Below are 19,406 nucleotides of genomic sequence, written 5' to 3'. Positions count from 1 at the left end.
AACAACATTACAGCTACTATACAGAGCTGTGCATCAGGCATAACCTGTGTGCAATGAAGGTTATGCAGGCACTTAACAAGTCAATAGCCTAGCAGATATAGACCCCGTTTACACCTCTTTGGGCAGAAACCGACCACTAATGAAGTAAGATGGTATACCCAAATTATGCATGTCAAAAGATGTAATTAAATAAATTTGGGTAAACTTTAAAGAACCTCCACATATTGTGAAGTCTCTAGGAAGAAACTTTAAACTGGTACTGATCCTTTACAGTATAGGAAGGTTCTTAACACTCACACTCAATCTTTATTTCAAATATGGTTCCTTAGGGAGCTAAATTTTCCTATGGCATCAAAGAACCTTTTGTGGAACAGCTTGTTAATTAGCTGATTTGTTTGCTTAGGTTTGTTAGAGCAGGAGAAACACAAAACTGTGCAGAACAGAGACACTACAGAGCCAGAGTGGGGAGCCACTGCTGGAGTTCGGCTAACACAGAGTGTAAATGGCAACAGATGGTCTCTAATGCACACCAGCAAGAACATAAACGGTAAGTGCTTTCACTCTACTAAATAAAGGTTCCTAAGTGGCTCTTGGATCATTTTAGGAAAAAAAACATTCCTTGGTATAGAATGCTCACTTTGTGTGGAGGTTCTTCAAACTTTAAAAGGTTCTCCAAACTCACATAACTCAAAAACGATCCTTTAGAGTTTAGTTCTAGCCTATAGTTTTAATCTATAAGTTTAACACAACAGTGTAGCTTAGCGTAACATGGATGGTTAATATACACTATATGGACAAAAGTGTTGGGACAAACCTCTTTATCATTGAATTCAGGTGTTTCATTCAGTCCCATTGCCTCAAGTGTATATAATCAAGCCCCTAGCCATGCAGTCTGCCTTTACACACATTTCTGAAAGAATGGGTCGTTATAAAGAGCTCACTGAGTTAGAGCGTGGTGCTGTAATAGGATGTCACCGCTGCAACAAGTCAGTTCACAAAATTTCTTCCCTCCTAGATTTTCCACGATCAACTGTGAGTGGTATTACTGAAAAGTGGAAGCGTTTAGGATCCACAGCATCTCAGCCATGAAGTGGTTTGGTGGAGGAGGGATAATGCCATGGGGTTGTTTTTCAGGGGTTGGCCTAGAACCCTTAGTTCCAGTGAAGGAAATCTTAATGCTTCAGCATATCAAGACATTTTAGACAATTCTATGCTTCCAACTTTTTGGGAACAGTTTTGGGAAGAACCTTTTCGGTTTCAGCATGACTGAGCCCCAGTGCACAAAGCAAGGTCCATAAAGGCCTGGCTGGGTGAGTTTGGTGTGGAAGAACTTGACTGGCCCTCACAGAGCCCTGACCTCAACTCCATCAAACACCTTTGGGATGAACTAGAATGGAGCCAGGTCCTCTCATCCAACATCAGTGTCTGACCTCACAAATGCTCTTCTGGATGAATGAGCAAAAAGCCTTCCCAGAAGAGTAGAAGCTGTTATAGCTGCAAAGGGGGACCAACTCCATATGAATGTCTATGGATTTAGAAAAGCTCCTGTAAGTGTAATGTGTAGGTGTCCCAATACTGTTGTCCATATACTGTATAATATGCATCTAATTATGCACATGAATGCATTAAACTTACTTGAGTCTAATATGTACCTCATATACGCATGAATAATGTGTATCATCATAATGCTGTGTTTCAGTTTACTTAATCACAGCACTGACTGTGCTGAAGAACTATATTTAGTGCAGGTGGAAATGATGCGCGCGGCTGAGTGGAGTGAGCAGTCCGGCTGAGGGTCTCTGTCTCCGCTCTCCTGCAGCAGTGAGCTGAGTGAGCAGCGCTGCGGAGATAATGAGATACTTTAGCGGGCTCTGGGTGGTAATTGCTTCGGCTGGTGTGTGAAGATCAAGGCCGCCGCGTGTCTGGGTGTCACTGTCGTCCCTGTTTCGCACCTGTTGTGCGCGCGCGTCTGCGTGTGTGCCTGGAGGAGTCGGTCCCGTGCACCCGGCGCAGAGGCTGCGAGGCAGAGCGCGAGGTCTTTTGTCTCTGATTCGCGAGATATTTTTGAGTTCGCTGCGACGGCTCGCGCCGCCAGCGCGTTTTTGTTTGTTATGTTTGACGCGCATGCGCTATGAGTCATTTTCACTCAGGAAGACTTCAGACTCGCGTATCTTTCGTTTAACGTCTCGCACGCACACGCGCGCGCCGCCGGCAGACAGTCAGGTGCTGAAAAAAAGGCACCAACATCTTATCTTCATCTCGGCTTTCTTTCGGCTCTGTCAGAGAGAGAGAGAGAGAGAGAGAGAGAAACAGAGAGAGAGAGAGCATGAGTGAGACAGAGAGACAGAGCATGAGAGAGAGCATGAGAGACAATGAGAGAGAGCATGAGAGAAAGAGAGCGAGAGAGAGAGAGCATGAGAGAGATAGAGAGCATGAGAGAGAGAAAGTGAGAGAGAGAGAGAGAAAGAGTGAGAGCATGAGAGAGTGAGAGAGAGAGAGAGAGAAAGAGTGAGAGAGAGAGAGAGTGAGAAAGAGCATGAGAGTGAGAGAGAGAGAGAGAAAGCGAATGCTCCCGCCTACATACCAGCTTAAAAGGGACAGATCAGCTGTAAAAGTTGAAAATTTCTGATTGTTTCTGATTTTCTGAAATTCCAAATTCCAGTTTTGTGAATTTTTAAAAATGTGATTACACCCACCTGTCCAGGGTGTTTCCTGCCTTCTGCCCAATGACAGCTGGGATAGGCTCCAGCATCCCCCGCGACCCAGAGGGATAAGCGGTTTAGATGACGTGTGTGTGTGTGTGTGTGTGTGTGTGTGTGTGTGATTACAGTCCTCAATCAGAATATTTCAGATTTTGAAGAGTGATTTGAGGTTTTCGAACAGGTTTCATTTTTATGGTTCACATCAAGTCATGCTGTGCCCCTAAACCTCATCGACAGGTCTGTGCCACCTTAACAAAGACCTAAATGCGGTTTGAGTGGGTTGAAGTTGGAAATTCTGATGTATTTTTACAGAAACTATTTGGGCTATTTGGGCTACCATTTTTTGCCGAACCTTTCCATCCATAGCTGAGATTTACGCACCACCTTGAATGTTTTTGGAGTTCCATGTGGTTGTCTGAACCCACCACCCCCTTGATGTTTTCAGCCACTGCCTGTGTCTGTGGAATAGTGTCAGTAATAGTGAGTTTGGCTATATGTCAAGTCCCCCCACCACCTCTTCTTAACACCTGTCAGCCTTCTGCTGCCCTGGCCTTCTGAGCTTCGGTCTACACACACCTGAACTGTGTTTTCTTATTCACTCAGGACTATATGTTCTTCTAGCCCAGGGGTGTCCAATCTTATCCACAAAGGGCCGGTGTGGCTGCAGGTTTTCACTCCAACAAAGCAGGAGATCATCTGATCAGCAGTTTGAAGACTAAGACCAACTGATTAAACAAGGGGAATCAGATGTGTTTCAGCTTGCTTCGAGGGAAAACCTGTAGCCTTTGCAAAGTATTGCCACCCCCCCCACACACACACACACCTTCCACCCCGGGGTCAGTTCTGAGCCTTCATATTCCTATTCCCTTTTTTTAACCATGGATTCTTTCTAACAATTTTCAACACTAGATTTTCCCTATTTTGGCCTTTCTTTCATGCTTCGGGTGTTTTTTACAAAGTTTTGCCTTTGTTTCAAGAAACTCTGCTTTTGCGTCTCATCCGTGTGGAAGGATTCATGTTGATGTCTTTTCCCGTTTGGAGACATCACAGCATGTGAATGGCATACCAATAAGAATAACATGAATTATAAGTGAATAAATGAATCATTTATTGGGGATAAGAGAGGTGTAGAGAAGAAGAAAATGCTTTGCTGGACACTAAGAAAGACAGAATGTGTCAAGCGATGCTTTACTGGGTCAGTGAGCATAATGACCCAAAGCCTCCCTCAACCTCTTGAGAGAAGGAAGATAAATCTCTCTCTCCCTCTCTCTCTCTGTCTCTCTCTCTCTCTCTCTCTCTCTCTGTCTCTCTCTCTCTCTCTCTCTCTCTCTCTCTCTCTCTGCTCTATTGATAACAAGAGTGAATTTTGAAAAGAATCACAACTGCTCCACATATTTCCTACCATTCATAAGTTTGCAGTCAAGCATTTTGGGGTCTATTTTGTCTCATTACACCTGTGTGTACCTCACCACCATGAATGGGTTTATTTTTTTTAGCATAGAGCTATCATAAAACAATGTTTTGGGCAGCAGGCAGTGTATTTGTAATCATTTCATGTACTAATATTCTATGAGGGAGGCATTAAACTCTTCAGATGCCTGGTTCCTATCACCACCACTGTGAACAATTCTGACTTGGTAAGTTTCTCTAGAACAGAGCATTTCACACCAAAGCACTCTGAATGACTCTGAAAGGTTACATCTGAACCATTAAATTATGCAGAAATTTTGAAAAATTGTTGGAATTCCCCTTGAAGTAAAGATAAGATCTAAAAAAAACTGTTATACTATGTGGCATGTATGGATTGTGCATGTCCAGAGTAATTATAATATACAGGAAAAGTGCTGAGTGTAGGAACCAAAAAAGGCAAATGAGAGATGATGACAGATACCCTTTATACTTTTTTGACCAAAATACGCACAAATATGTATGTTCTGTTTTTTTGGCAGGCCAAGCAAATGTTGTGGTCTGGCTAATGAGAAGGAACAGTGGATTCTGCATAAATGCTAAAATCAGTGGTGACAGTTAGGATTATGAGTCAACCTGATGAGCCACAGTTTGCAGGAATTGTGCTTGATGTTGAGCAGGCTGGCATTTATGTGCTCCTGACAAGGATGGGTTGCAACTGAACACAAGCATTGGGAATATGTATTCAGAATACAGAAATTAACTGTATAATCTGTATTACCACCAAGTAGACTGATAAATCAATGTGATCAGTTATTAATCTCAGTGTTACTGAGCTCTGCTAAAGCCTGAGTAGACTGATAAATCAATGTGATGATCAGTTATTAATCTCAGTGGTACTGAGCTCTGCTAAAGCCTGAGTAGACTGATAAATCAATGTGATGATCAGTTATTAGTGTCAGTGGTACTGAGCTCTGCTAAAGCCTGAGTAGACTGATAAATCAATGTGATGATCAGTTATTAGTGTCAGTGGTACTGAGCTCTGCTAAAGCCTGAGTAGATTGATAAATCAATGTGATCAGTTATTAATCTCAAACTCCTGATTTTTGATTTCAGCTAATGGCTTTTGGTGTGAAAATGTGAATAAAAAATGTGTTACATGTCCAAAAATATTCAGACAGTGCTTCTAATGAGTGAAATCTCCATAGAAAAACACTGACCAGTAGAATGCGATGCTCTGAAGCAGACACACATGAGCCTAAGGCCCAGGACACACCAAGATGACTGTTGACTGTTGGCGTCCGGCTGTTGGTAAGCATTGTTGGCTGACTTTCACCTGTAGTCAGTGTGGTGTGTACTGCACTGTTCGCTCTAGTTTGTCTTCTTCAGTTTCTGGTAGAACAGTAGAATGGGACACTCTGGAGAAGCTGCACATGAGCCTAAAGTCACAACCTCCCATGCCCAGCATTGTTTAGAGGGGTATAAAGACCCCCGCACTGGGCTGTGGAGCAGTGGAACTGCGTTCTCTGGAGTGATGGAGCTCCATCCAATACCTTTGCGATGATCTGGAGTTCCAGAATTAATTATCTAACATCAGTACCTGACCTCACTAATGCTCTTGTGGCTGAATGCAATCAAATCTTCATAGCAGTGTTCCAACATCTAGTGTAAAAGGCTTCTCAGAAGAGTAGAGGCTGTTACTGCAGCAAAAGGGGACAAACTCACGATTAGTACCCTTCATTTCAGAAGAAATGCTGGACGAGCAGGTGAATACAAACTGTTGCCAATTAAGTTTTTAATAAGTTGGTGTTTTTTGCTTCACTGCTTCACTATAAACGTACTCTGTGTTTGCCCAGTGAGCTCGTAAATGAGTTGGGACGGCATCTTTCTGGTCAAACCTTAGAGCACACGCTGTCCTGAGAGAGAGAGAGAGAGAGAGAGAGAGAGAGAGGCTACAGTCCTGGCTGAAATCAAGCCCAAATCTCTCCAAAAGCAGTGCTGCAGTGCCGATATGGAGCAAAGCCACAGCAAATCTCATCTAATCCTCCAGGCTTTGCATTAAACCCGCAACTCTTCCCCTTGAAAATAAAACACAAAGATTGTTTTTCATCCCCTCCTCTTCCGACCGGACAGATCTCTGTTTTTGTCTGAGGTGAGTGAGATGGATTCTTGGAGGACACAAAGCTTTCTGACGGAGCGGAACACAAATGTTTCCTGGCTGAACGTGGCAGTAAGGCAGTAATCAGCACAAGTTGCTTTATAGAGAAAAATCAGGTCCATCTGAGAGCTGATTAAACAGTTTTCAGGCAATCATTAGGTGCCCACAGTGCCGTACTGAGAGTAATGCTCCTGGATGTGAACGTGTTGTAATTCAGGAGTGGGCAGAGAGAGAAGAGAGAGAGAGAGAGAGAGAGAGAGAGAGAGAGAGACCCAGCTACCTTAATGCTACATTAATATTCACATAATCTGTTTAACGATGTAATACCCTGTTAAATCCCTAATGGTTTGTTGGCTGTGACACAATTCTATTGCTTTTATCTGGTTCTTATTGATGTTATAGATATGTATATATATATATATATATATATATATATATATATATATGTGTGTGTGTATATATATATATATATATATATATATATATATGTGTGTGTGTGTGTGTGTATATATATATATATATATATATAGATATATATATATATATAGATAGATAGATAGATAGATAATTATGAGACAGAACAAGTCATTATTATTATGATTATTATGATTATGATAGGCTACCAAATATGCTACCTTGTCTTTTGGACTCAGTGGTGCAGCTGATGTAATCAATCAAATTATTGAATAAATCAAATACTAATTTATGTTTGGCTTAATAGATGGTATTTTCATCGGTATTTGAGCACTACGAAGGATTTGTAATAAAGAGGTACCTATTTTATAAATACAGTATAGCATAATGTATACAGCATCTATATATATACTGTATACATTATGCTGAAAAAGCCTTTAAGAGCCATCATTTTTATGTATTTATATATAAAATATATATATTTATATATACTATTTACCTAAAAAGGTGTTTGAAAAAAGGAGACAGAAAGACAGAGAACAGGCAGAGCAAGAAGCAGGGAGAGAGAGAGCGAGAGAGAGAGAGAGTGAGAGAGAGAGATAAAGAGCGTTATCTCCAGACCGTCTCCTCGTGTTGGATCTTCCATGGAAGTGGGCGTCTCCCGCTCTGTCTCCGCCTAGTGGGCGTGGCTCGCCATGGCCTCTCCTCTCTCCCACCTGCTCCCCCACAGCCCAGAGGGAGCGGAGCTGAGGCGGGTCGGGGCTGAGCGCGCTTTAACACGCACATTCCAGCCCCACAGGAGAGAGAGCGCGGGACACACGCACACAGCGCGCGCCTTCACGGGCTGCTCTTCACTGGACTAAACGCCTTCAAGTTGGGATCGAGCGCAGGTGAATCTCCGCTGTTTATCGCACGCGGTCCGGAGCTGCGTTAGCGGCGTGTGGAGTAGAGGGGAGCTGCTTTGCGCGATACGACGGGCTGTTTTTATTATTACCTTAAATATGTGAGCATAATTACGTTTGACCACTTACATCCTAGAAGAATTCGTCGCTTATGGACCAAAGCTGAAGGCGTTATTTCACACTAACTTACTGGTTGACCGTCCAGCCGCTAGTGGACTTGTTGTTTTTGCCGTTTGGATTTTGTTGTTCATGCGTTTATTCTAAGAGGATCAGTTGTCAATCTGGAGCATTAAAACGCGGCTGCTATGGAGGCGAGCTGTGCGTAAAGGGGGGCATTAAAGAACTGATTTGGAGATGTTGGTTGAATAGGTCTTTCAGTATTTGCTCACAGCCGTCTTGAACTACTAGAATGCTCAGTATTTGAAGCACCAGTGGACAGAAGACCACACTCAGTGAGGGTCCATGTGGCTTTAAGGGTCACTGGTGTGCCCACACTGCTGCATCCTGTAGATATAGAGGAGAACGTTGGGCTCTCCATAGCAGAGGCTTCAGTTTGAAATGTACATGGGTTGTCAAATGAGCACCCCTCCCTTCCTCCTTCCCTCACCCTTCTTCTCTCTTTATCTAGGCCTGACTGATTCTGTTCGGACGGTGTGATCATGCGGAGGATGAGGAGTCTCCTGCTGGGGACCTTGACCCTCCTGGTCTGTGCGTTCTCGGCCATGTCCGTCCAGGGCAACACTTTCTCCTCCATCCCGCCGCTGTCTGCCCCCCGTGTGTACCTGGCTTTCAAAGGTAAGGCATGGCTGCTGAGCCACTGGGATTTGCCTCAACTTTCGGTGCAAGATTTATGACTCTAGCTTCCATCCTGGAAGCTGCTGCTGTTGCTTTTGTCCTCTGGGTTTTGTTGTGAGATCCAGTGGTTTCCTGTTTAAATTTGTTGTGCAATGCTATAAGTTCTGGGTATGGATTTACCCGCCGCAGCGGCTGCTTTCTGGCAAAAAAATGATGTGACTGCTGGACTCGCAAGAGGATGGAGACTGTGTGGGAAACATATATTATTAGTATGGGTTCTGTTGGCAGGCTACAGTACAATTGAGGCTTACTTGACACAGTTCTGTCTAGAAAGCAATCTATGAGGCTCCATAGCAATAATACAGTTTCCCAATGCTGATCTTGGAGAACCGCTGAACTGCATGTTTTAGTGTTCTCTCAGCTCGAACACTCTTCATAACCTCATGAAGAGCTTGGAAAAGAGCTGATGAGGTCTCATGGGCCTCTTCTGGATGATCCAAGCGCATCAGATTAAGAAGCCCCTTTCCGCTATAAAAATTCCAGATTAACTTTCAGGGAATGCCGGTGAATTTCGTACTTCACACTTGCAGATTATTGCCGGAACATTGCCAGGTTCTGCGTGGTAATATGTAGCAGGAAAATCCTGGGAACACAGGATGTGACATTGATCGTTTGCTGAGGAAGATGCTTTTTGTTTGGAAGAATGGATCATTTGATGTCAATTTGATGACAATCTTCAAAATGAGCTCGCACTATTCTGACTCCATCAGAATGGTCCTCTGAGTTGTTGCAGTTGTGTATACACTCATACAAATAAAGGTGGCAAAAAGGTTCTTTGCGCAATGCCTTACAAGAACCACTTCGGGTTCCCTAAAGGACCTTTCAATGGGTGATTCCTTAAATGGTCCTAAAGGTGCCACAAATCATACTTTGAGCGGTGCGACAGAAGAACCACTTCTGGTTTCCATAATAACCATTTTTGTGTGAGTGAGTGAGAAGAACTTATTTAAAATATAAATAATTTCCACATAATGTAAAGGTTCCAGGGAGAATCCTTAAATGGGTAAAGAACCTTTACGTTATTTGTATGTTCTTCAAACCTTTGAAAAGTTCTTTACACTCACACTTCTCATTTATAACAGTGCTTATTCAGGAAACCAGTGGTGGTCCTTCTATGGTATTGCTCAAAGAACCATTTGTGGCACGTTTAGAAACATTGCTTTCCAAGAACCATTGAAGAGTCACTTTTATAGGGTAAAACAGAACATTTTGGAGTCAGCTGATGTTCTGACTTACAATACTCAGTTCACAAACAAGTGTTTGGGACATGATTATTTAAAAGTATTATTTTTTGAAGAACTGGAGAGAAGTAGAAAAGAATATAAATTAGGGCCATGCTCTTATCCAGCGGTTCCAGCTATTATTCCAGCTTTTCTTCATATTTGTAGAACATTGCAGGGAACTTTAGAAGGTCTCAGACTGACACACTGTTGGATCAGCTTTCTTGACTTTTTGACCTCGTGTATAGCCCTGTTCTGGGAAACTGCTTTAACATTTATGAGTGCATGTGTGAAAGGGCCTTTACTTGTAAATGTGTACTTACCTATTTCCCTTTACATCGTGTGTAAATTTAATGAAGAATGGACGAAAAGAAACGGCCCAAAATGACTAGGAAAAAAGTCTGAGTGCATTGACTTACTTTAAAGTATAGTATGTTTGTTCCTTCTCCTGTAAAGTCATAATTTTGGAGATATGAGTGTTTTTTTCCGACAACAGCGATGTAAAAGTGAACTGATGTGCTGGAGCTGAGAAGGCCATACAGTGTGCCGTGCAGGGCTGCAGGATTGGGAAATGCCACATTAGGCTCTGTTTCCCGTTTGTATTTCTGTGGTCCAAGACTTCCCACTCTAATGGTGTTGAGGATCCTTTGGGTTTGTGGTTGAAGCACTGAGCATGGCACTTCGCTTCTCTGAGCTTTCTGAGCTCTCGCAGTCTTCTGCTCCTGCGTTTGCTTGGCTGATGGACGTTTTTTTCTCAGGACTGTTTTATTAAGTTTCTTTCGCTGGTTTCTAACACACTGCTTGGAGGATTGGCTTGAATCTTGGGTTCTGACCTTGATATAATGTGATATTTGCTTTTTTATTCTGTGTCTGGAACATCCACATTTGGATTGCTGGTGGACCTACTCGTGTTCAGCTCTTGGCAGGCTTTGCAATGCAGTTCCTTTAAAGTTTCTTTCTTGGTCACTTTTCATTCATTTTGAATGCCAGCCTTAAAAAAATGAGTATTTTGATGAAATAAGCTCAAAATAAAGGGTAGAAAAAGGACCAAATTCTGTTCGAGTTGCTTTAGAATATATCTGTATCAGAACACCAGCTTAATAAAGACATTTTAAAGTTTCAAAGGGAAATCAAATCAATAAATGTTTATTGTTGAGCAGCTGTTTACACGTCAACATGCAACATTTACTATAAAACTAATAAACTGCACTATTACAGTCTTCTCAACCAAGGCAGTTCAGTGTGGTGGCTGACACTTTTCTATTATTGCTCTTAGTTTGTTTTCCAGGTCTTTTTCTTGCTTGTTCAGTTCTGCCTAATTTGTCAGTCATTGTGGAAAGTGAAGCCATAGCCTGCCTGACCAATTCAGTGTGCCAAAATATACATAAGAGAAAGCACTACTTACACGCTCACAGGGGGCAGTTCAGCCAGGCTCTGGATGTGATGAATTTCTTGCATGAAATGTCTGGGAATTTTCAAAAGGCCGTTCTGTTACTGAAGGAGGCTGATATAAACGATGGCTGATACCAGACAGTGAGAGCGCTCTTTGTGAATTACAGCTGTGAGTGGTGTTTGGTTTATCACTCTCACAGCAAATCTGGCCAAAAGCGCAAAATCTATTTATCTTCTGTTTAAAATTTGTTTTTTTGTGGTCAAAAAAAGTCCAACTTGTTTAATTTGAGCAACTTTTTTGCTTACAAATAAAGTATTTGCAGGGTGTTCTAAGGCAAAATAATATGTATTTATTTATGTATGTATTTATTTATTTATTTATTTAACCACTATTTTACCATCATCAGCAATATATATGAAAACTCAGGAGGTTCATTGTTGATTTTGGAAAATGGCCGTATTTGCATTGTTGACATCGCGACCCCTGGTTCCTTTGGGTACCACTATAAAAAATCAGTAAGTAAAAGAGTCAGTAAGTTTCTCTACAATGAACCATTTCACATCAAACCACTCCGAATGAATTTGTTTACATCTCAGTGATTGACTTATGGGGAAATTTTAAAAAACGAGTAGACTTCCCCTTTAAACTTCATAGACATTCACATCTTAAGGCTTATTATATTGAAACTACTTGGGAAATAAAGTTCTTAAGTCTGTGAATGGTTAAGGTATGAATTTGGGTTTAATTCATTCATTTTTTTGTTTATTTATTAGATGTCAATGAACGACCATTACGTCAGTTAATCGAAACAATAGACTTTGGCCTTGGTTGCCTGCTTTACTGCTCACTTCCTGCAATCTGGGTTTGTGAGTTCAGCGGTGAAACTCAGTTGTGACATGTTGAGCCGTTGGTCATCTTTGCCAAGAAAACCCTCGTTCAGCTTTGGTCAAACTGCAAAGAGATGCGTTATTAGTGGTTGAGAGAGAATTTTTATTTGATATCAAGGGCTTTGACTTGAATTTGGGCTTCTATCAAGGCAGCACAGGAAAGGAAACAAATAGTGTTTAAGGGATTATCCCTGGGATTGAGCTGTTAGAGTCTGAGGCACAGTTTGTATCTTCAGGGCTGTTTTGACTGACTTCTGTTTTATTGTACAACAAAAGAAATCTTCTTTATTTGTTCTTTGGATTCAAATTTGTTAATCGCTTCTTGCCAAAAGAAGTAGCCTGAAAGGAAAGCAATTGTTTTGACACATTTTATTCTTGTGGAAATGATGAACACATTTTAATTAAATTCGGTGCATTACTCTGTATCGGTGTGCCTCACAGCCTTGACCAGCAGTAAGGTAAAGTCTGTTAGGTACTTAGCTGGAGCGTCCATTCACCTCGCAGATACACCCTAATGCACCCTCACACGCGCGTATGTGTATGTGTGTGTGAGCGGAGAGGGAGGCTCTATGCCAGGCCGAGTCAGGTTTCAGCTCCAGGGGGGAATTTGGCCGCTGCCAGGAGTGTCGGCGAGTTGAGAGAGAGGAGATGTTCGTCTTTTCACATTACACAGCGTCTGGGCCAGGGGCACGAACCTGCACGCCAAGATAAATCTTCTCTGAAGCTTCAGGTTCGGGGCTTCCACTGGAGATGAGCTATTACAGGAGCTAATATTAACCCTTAGAAATGTAGTAGAGCTATTATTGTCGCTTTGCTATATATTCAGTTCAGTTAGTTCCAGCGGTATAATCTGACTGGTTGAGAAGTATTGTCTTATTTATTCCACTATTAATGACTCCCTGTACTCTGCAGCTATATGTTACGAAGTTAGTAAGTTATTATTGTAGCGCACAGAGTCGTATGTAAAAGTTTGAACTCCCCCAGTGTTTTGTTGATTTTGTGAAAATACGTCACCATGTCCTCTAGAGGGAGCAAACTTAAATGTGGCATTTTTCTGCCAATTTTAGTACACAGTTTCTATTTATTTTGTCTAATATTTTAAATTCAGCAAATAAATAGTAAAAATCAACAAAACGTCATTTAACCCAACTGTACAAAAACTGGGATATATGGACACAAAGATCATATCTGACCTGCAGCCCGTTTGGTCAGATTCCGAAGAAGAGAGTGACCTGGCCTAAATGCGCTAAACAACAGAACAGCTAAACAAATGGGAATGCTCAGGCAAATGTTGACTCAGATCTGATGTTTTCATCATATATATATATATATATATATATATATATATATATATATTTAAATATATATTAGTGGAACAAATAAGAGAATATGCAGTCCTATGTCCAATTTGTGGCCGTGTGATCTCAATGAGAGCACTCAGATCGGAATTCATGTATCTTTTTTTTCACGTGTATGCACCATCATTCAACATGGCAGCAGCACTTAACCTGAAGTTAGTGAGCATCTGACCCCTTTTCACCTTCATCGTGCTTTAATAATGACCAGCTGACAGCTGTTCAGAGCAAATGAACTTTGCAGAGAACTTGTTCTGCTGGTTAGTTTGTTTGTTGTTAATGACTCTCATGGTTATTGATTAGGGTGTGCGCATGTGGGTCGTTTCAGGATGCAGTTGGTTTACATTAATGACAGATCTGAGTCACTTGTGACTCATGTGAACTAATGAGCTACAACGATCAGGTCTAAGAAAAAAAAATACAGAATTGAGCAATGAGGCTTGTAATGTGAACATAGCCGTATTTGTCCAAAAGTTTGTATTCATCTGCTCATCCTGCGTTTCTTCTTAAAATGAAGGGTATTAATAGGGAGTTTGTCCCTCTTTGCTGCAATAACAGCCTCTACTCTTCTGGAAAGGCTTTACACTAAATGTTGGAACATTGCTGTGAGCATCTGAGCATCTGCTTTCAGTCCCAAGAGCATTAGTGAGGTCAGGGACTGATGTTGGAAGATCAGTTCAGGAACTCCAACTCATCCCAAAGGTATTGGATGGAGCTCCATCACTCCAGAGAACGCAGTTCCACTGCTCCACAGCCCAATGCTGGGGGGCTTTATACCCCTCTCACCCACACTTGGCGTTGGCCATGGTGACCTTAGGCTCATGTATGGTCCCTCCATCATTTCTATCTCTCCACCTGTCTCTCTCACCCAGGCTCGGTTTGCCTTTGCCTGCCTTTGAGTTTTGAATTTCATGTATATTGGTGTACTGTAATGTGTCAGGCTCCATAATTTCCTCTCTATCATGCGCCCCCCCTCTCTCTTTTCCCTGACTCACTCCCTCTTTCTTTCCCTCCACTCCCTTTTCAAAATCCTCTCTTTCTCTGCACCGCTGAAAGCCTGGAGATTTACATGCTAAAAGATAGCCCAGAGGACCTGCTTTCAGCCTGAGTTCATCCTGCCCAACTCCGCAGGCCTTCACACAACCGCACGCTTTTGACACGCTGATGGATTTATGGACATGTTCCTGCATATCATATCCTTGTTCAGCGGTTAGGAAAACACCCAGGGCAGATTGGACGGCTTTGTGAAAGGAATGCTCCGGTGTGTTCATGTGTGCATGCGTGATTGGAAACGGTGCTTCGAGCGACACTGGTGCGCATTGTTTTAATTAGAATTCCATCACCGCAATCTCAAAGAAGCAGCCGTCTCATTGTTCCTTACAGATCGTCGCTAGAAAGGCAGTGCAGAGACTGACGCTGATGACCCCAGTGTGTCCACAGCAAAGCATAGATTATCATAATTAAAGCCTCGTTTAATGCACAGTTGGCTTTCTTAAGGGTCTTTCCACTTGGATTCAGTGAAAAACACACAATTACAACATTTCCCACAAAATGTTGTCAAATAGCCAATCAAAGCTAGTCAGTCAAAGACATGGTTGGTAGAAGTTTAATCTGGAACTATGAGGCTAAACTAACAAGTAAAGCAAGATTATACCGCACCAAGTCCATAACTAATGGAATTTTCCCACCAGGAGGTACTGTACAGCTATGTCTCGCTAAACCCTGCGTCAAGTACCTGCATCCGTTTCCCATCAGAACTAAGGTGCTAAGAAATTGGCCCATGCTTGACTTGACTTAACTACTGTAATGCTTTGTTATAGGACTTCCTGCAAACACAACCAACAAACTACAACCAGTTTTAGCATCACTGCACTGGCTGCCTGTCTCTTTCAGCATTGACTGTAAAAATTTACTACTAGTTTTTAAATCAGTGAATGGGTTAGCACCTTCATACATTTCTGAGTGCTGATAGATGATGTTCCAAATCGAGCTTTTTCTGGTGCTGTTTCTCCATATTTCATGTGTGAAACTTGAGCGGAGAGCGTTTTATTTTTATGCATTAATATGCATTAAGGTCTGGGATACATTTCCAATAAACATCCGTCAGGTCCTTCAGTCAATGTTTAAAAAACAGTTAAAAACACACTTCTTTACTTTAGCATTTAACTAGCTGCTTTATTGTTTCCTTGGTTTTTACTGGAATATTACTACTACTTATATGTTCTTGTTAGTTACATTCTTATTGTATTTTTATTTTTTTTATTTATACTTTTGTACTCTTTAATTGTAATTATTGATATATGCCTTTTCTGCTATTTAATATTTATTAATTTTATTTTTGATGATCTTTTTTCTCTTCTTCCTCTGTTGTTTTTACTTTGTATTGTGAAGCAATTTGAGCTGCATTTTTAATGTATGAAAGGTGCTATATAAATACACATAATTATTATTATTATTATTATTATTATTATTATTGTTATTATTATTAAGAAAGTAGGCGGAGCTAACTAATGTTAACAGCACAACAGTAGCAACAATGGAGGAGCTTCAGGTTCTGATTGACCTTTTACTCTGCCTTTGGTTTCATGTGAAAAAAAAGCCTACTTAAGTACATCGATAGTGTGTCTGAGGTATGTAGAGAACATAAAAAGTGTATTTTTATTTGAAATATTTATAGCAAATACACTTAAAATTAAAAAGTACATTTTTAAGTAACACATTTTGAATTACATTTAGTATACAGTAAGGATAAGTGTATTTCTTAACATACTGAAGTAAACTTAAACAGAAGCATATTTAGATATCAACAACTTAAGTGTACACTTTAGGAAGTGTGTTTTAAAGCATTGGTTTTAAAAATGTTTTCTTTCACAGAAACAGTCGTTCTGGCTAACTATTGTTTTTTAAATGGTGGTCATCTGACTCCAGTGACACCATGTGAGGACTTTGTGTTGATTGTGTTTAACCAATCAGTGGTTTGGGCCATTTCTACCTCCTTTCATACGTTCTGGCTTACTAAGCTTTGTACTCTGGCTACTCTTGATACCACTAGGTCCTGTTGGTAGGACCAGCAATTATCAAACTGGAACCTTCAGTAGTGGACCAGTGACTAATGGAAAAAACAGAGTTCTAGTTTCCTGATGCCTAAAGGTTTTGACAGTGGAAAAAATGAAGACTTACTGTGTCTGTATAAATGGATAAAGATTTTGAGTGAAATAACTCAATAAAATTACAGTTTCTTTCAAAGTAGTTAAATGTATGAGGTGCATTTTAACATGGTTATTAGTACTGATTGTTTCTGTGCAATATGATTTTGCCCATTTTTATAGGTAACAGTATGCCATACAGTGTCAGAACCCACATAACCAAGTCTATTTGAGATTACCTAATAATGGGTGGCTATGAGTTTCCATTTCTTGTCAGCTTTATAAGCCTCATAGTTCCAGTGCAAACAAAAGAAGCAATCTTCAAGCAACAAATGTTTCTTAGCTATTCAGCCACATTTGGAGTAAGTAGCTAATAAATTAGATTTTTTGCAAACTCCGTCTGAACTAGGTCATCATATATGCCAGTCTCTGTTGTTACTCTAAGGTGTGGGAGTACTGAAGCAGCCGCGGTATTATCGTCCGAGATAAGGCTCTGTTACACTGAGCTGTGAGGAATGAAAGAAAGGCCTCCGACACCACAAGTCTCAGATCTGTGACCCAAAACATGTGAGGAGAATTTCGTGCCGATTTCCGCCAGAAAAAAAAGTTTCTTTTTTAATTTCCTTTGCCGCTTTCACATGTTAGCACTGTTAGCATTTAGGTAGAGGAGATAAGAGAGCCTTGTGTGAGTGTGTGGCTCAGGCAGATAAGGCCTGATTATAGATTTATAGATTTCTGTCAAAAAACCAGCTTCAACTTTCTGCCCTTTGAGAGCTTGTCATCTGGGCCGGGAGAAAGATAAGTGTTCTGGCTTAAGGGTTATTAAGGGACAGATTTAAGGCTTGTTTATCTTCCGTGTACCACTCTGTGAACTCGCCCAGTGGCTTTCTGACTGCACGGGCCATAAAATGTAAGAGAATTATCGTGCTTTTCATTGTCCTGCTTACTGTCGGCAGTATGTCGTGCAGGTCTGCCTCTATCTCAGCGCACTGAATGAATGATTTATTATCCCACAGCAGTATAGTGAGCCTTAATAGGCTTAGGCAGCATCCACCACCTAGGGTTTACATCTGTGACCCCATCAGGGCACTGTGTGTGTGTATGAATATTTGTTTTTGTATATTTTCAGGACGAAACAAGTCTTAAATTTTGAGGAAAACCTACAATGTATACAATTTCTTAAGTCTTAATGACTTGGCTGGAACACTTATTGGCCTATCTAACCTTGGCTACATCTGTTGTGATGCTAACTTGCATCCTACAGGGATGCTGCAGTAGCCTATAGAGTGAGATGTTCTGGTTTAAAGACACACACCCCTTCTTATGATGCATATTGGAAGTGTGAGGAACTTCTGAATATCTATTTATCTATGGTTTTTAAGGTTGGGCTGTTTTTAACCTGCTGAATGCAGATATTATTATCTTTTTGAGTTGTATAGAAATGACTTGCCAGATAAGGAGGACCACAAACTGAAAGCTAAAAGTTAGCAAGCTGCCTGTGACCGAAAGAGAAAAAAGACAGAATCACTGTTTTCTTTACCATTTTAATGACCTTTCAGTTCAATGAGTGAGGTAAGAGTTATGCTAACGCTAACTCATTGTATTTATCAGCCTGTAGATCAGTGGCTAGCGGTGACACCACAGGGATTCCCAGGGGTTGTAAGATGTATTTGAGCAATGCACACTGATGAATGAACATTAAAACAGCACAAAATTGTGAGTTCTGTCAAATTGATGAGGCTGAGCATAGCACATCAAGTAACATATTAAGACACACATTAAGGTTAGGCTTAGGTTTAAGATTAGGCTTGGCAAATTCTTATTACATCTTGGCAGTCATATGACACATAGTTATGACCACATGTCCTCTCGTTGTATAGAAACAAATGTGTGTGTGAGTTTGAAAGCTATTTTAGTCCTCAAACAAGCCCTAATCACCGCCTATTTCTAGCGTCTGGGATTTTGACCCCCCCACAACAAGGTCATTGTCAGTGTTAATTGCTCTTGCTGTGTGGGATCTCGTTTGTCCATGACGGCTCCAATTTCCAAATGTTTAGCTCTTCTTCCTCCTTTTCCTGTGCAGCTTTGGTGAAACACCTGGAACCACAATTGACCGTGGCCTGAGAAAGGCCTTAATCTGAGCAGAATGACCCCCCTCGGCTGCACTATTAAGTCAGACAGAATCAAAACATCATTTTGAAATTTCATCTCGCGTTTCTGGATCTTTGGAAGCTGTTGGACTTCAGGTTGACAGCAGCAATGACTGTGTCCTTCACACATCCCACTCTTCAATTATCCTAATTCACTTCGTATTAAAATGCCATGGGGCGCAATTCAGTTCTCCGCTTGTTCGTAATGACCGCTGAGACCGAAACGTGTAGCTTAGGGTGATGTTTGGCGATTCTGTCTGCTAAACTAATAGCGCTGTTTTTCTATGTTCCCGCCATCCTCCTTTAATTGAGTGCATTATAGTGGTGATATTTATGGAAATGGATTTGGCCCTAAGGGCCGTGTTCACTCTTTGTTGATGGAGAAAGATGAAGAAAAAAGGAGTGGGGGAAAGTGTGTAAAGACATTTTCAAGGAACGAATAGTGAAGGAATGGTTGCCTGTGACATGAGCAGGTGGGAGAGAGAGAAAAAGAGAGATCGACATAGGCTGAGTGAGATTCTTTAACATATTGACTGTAGAGAGAGAGAGAGAGAGAGAGAGAGAGAGAGAGAGAGAGTGTGCAAAGGTAGGGGAATAACACTAGTGATGGACATTAGAGACTACTACCTCAGTCAGCAGACACTTAGAGTCTTTGAGCCATCAGTGTCTCCCTGAAAGACGAAGCTCTGTAAGTGAGCCAAGAGACGCCCAACAGGACTCTGTCATCTTATATGTCTCTCAAAGAGTGTCTTCATGTCCCACTACAGCAAATAAGCCAGTATATCCCAATAAGACGCAGGAGAGGCTATTGTGTGTG

General features: G+C 41.3%; 1 protein-coding gene across 2 annotated transcripts in view; it reads left to right on the top strand.

The window, feature by feature from the left end:
- Window positions 1–7,421: 7,421 nt before the first annotated feature.
- sema3fa (sema domain, immunoglobulin domain (Ig), short basic domain, secreted, (semaphorin) 3Fa) overlaps window positions 7,422–19,406 on the top strand; it is a 79,138-nt gene continuing 67,153 nt past the window's right edge. For both annotated transcript variants that reach the window (XM_036571327.1, XM_036571326.1), the window contains exons 1-2: window positions 7,422–7,571; window positions 8,212–8,378. In XM_036571327.1, the coding sequence (XP_036427220.1) occupies window positions 8,243–8,378 (136 nt within the window). In that variant the 5' untranslated portion in view covers window positions 7,422–7,571; window positions 8,212–8,242. The remainder of the gene's footprint in view (window positions 7,572–8,211; window positions 8,379–19,406) is intronic.

This window comes from Colossoma macropomum, unplaced genomic scaffold, assembly GCF_904425465.1.
Source record: "Colossoma macropomum unplaced genomic scaffold, Colossoma_macropomum, whole genome shotgun sequence".
Lineage (NCBI taxonomy): Eukaryota > Metazoa > Chordata > Actinopteri > Characiformes > Serrasalmidae > Colossoma > Colossoma macropomum.
This window is presented reverse-complemented; position numbering and strand designations above follow the sequence as displayed.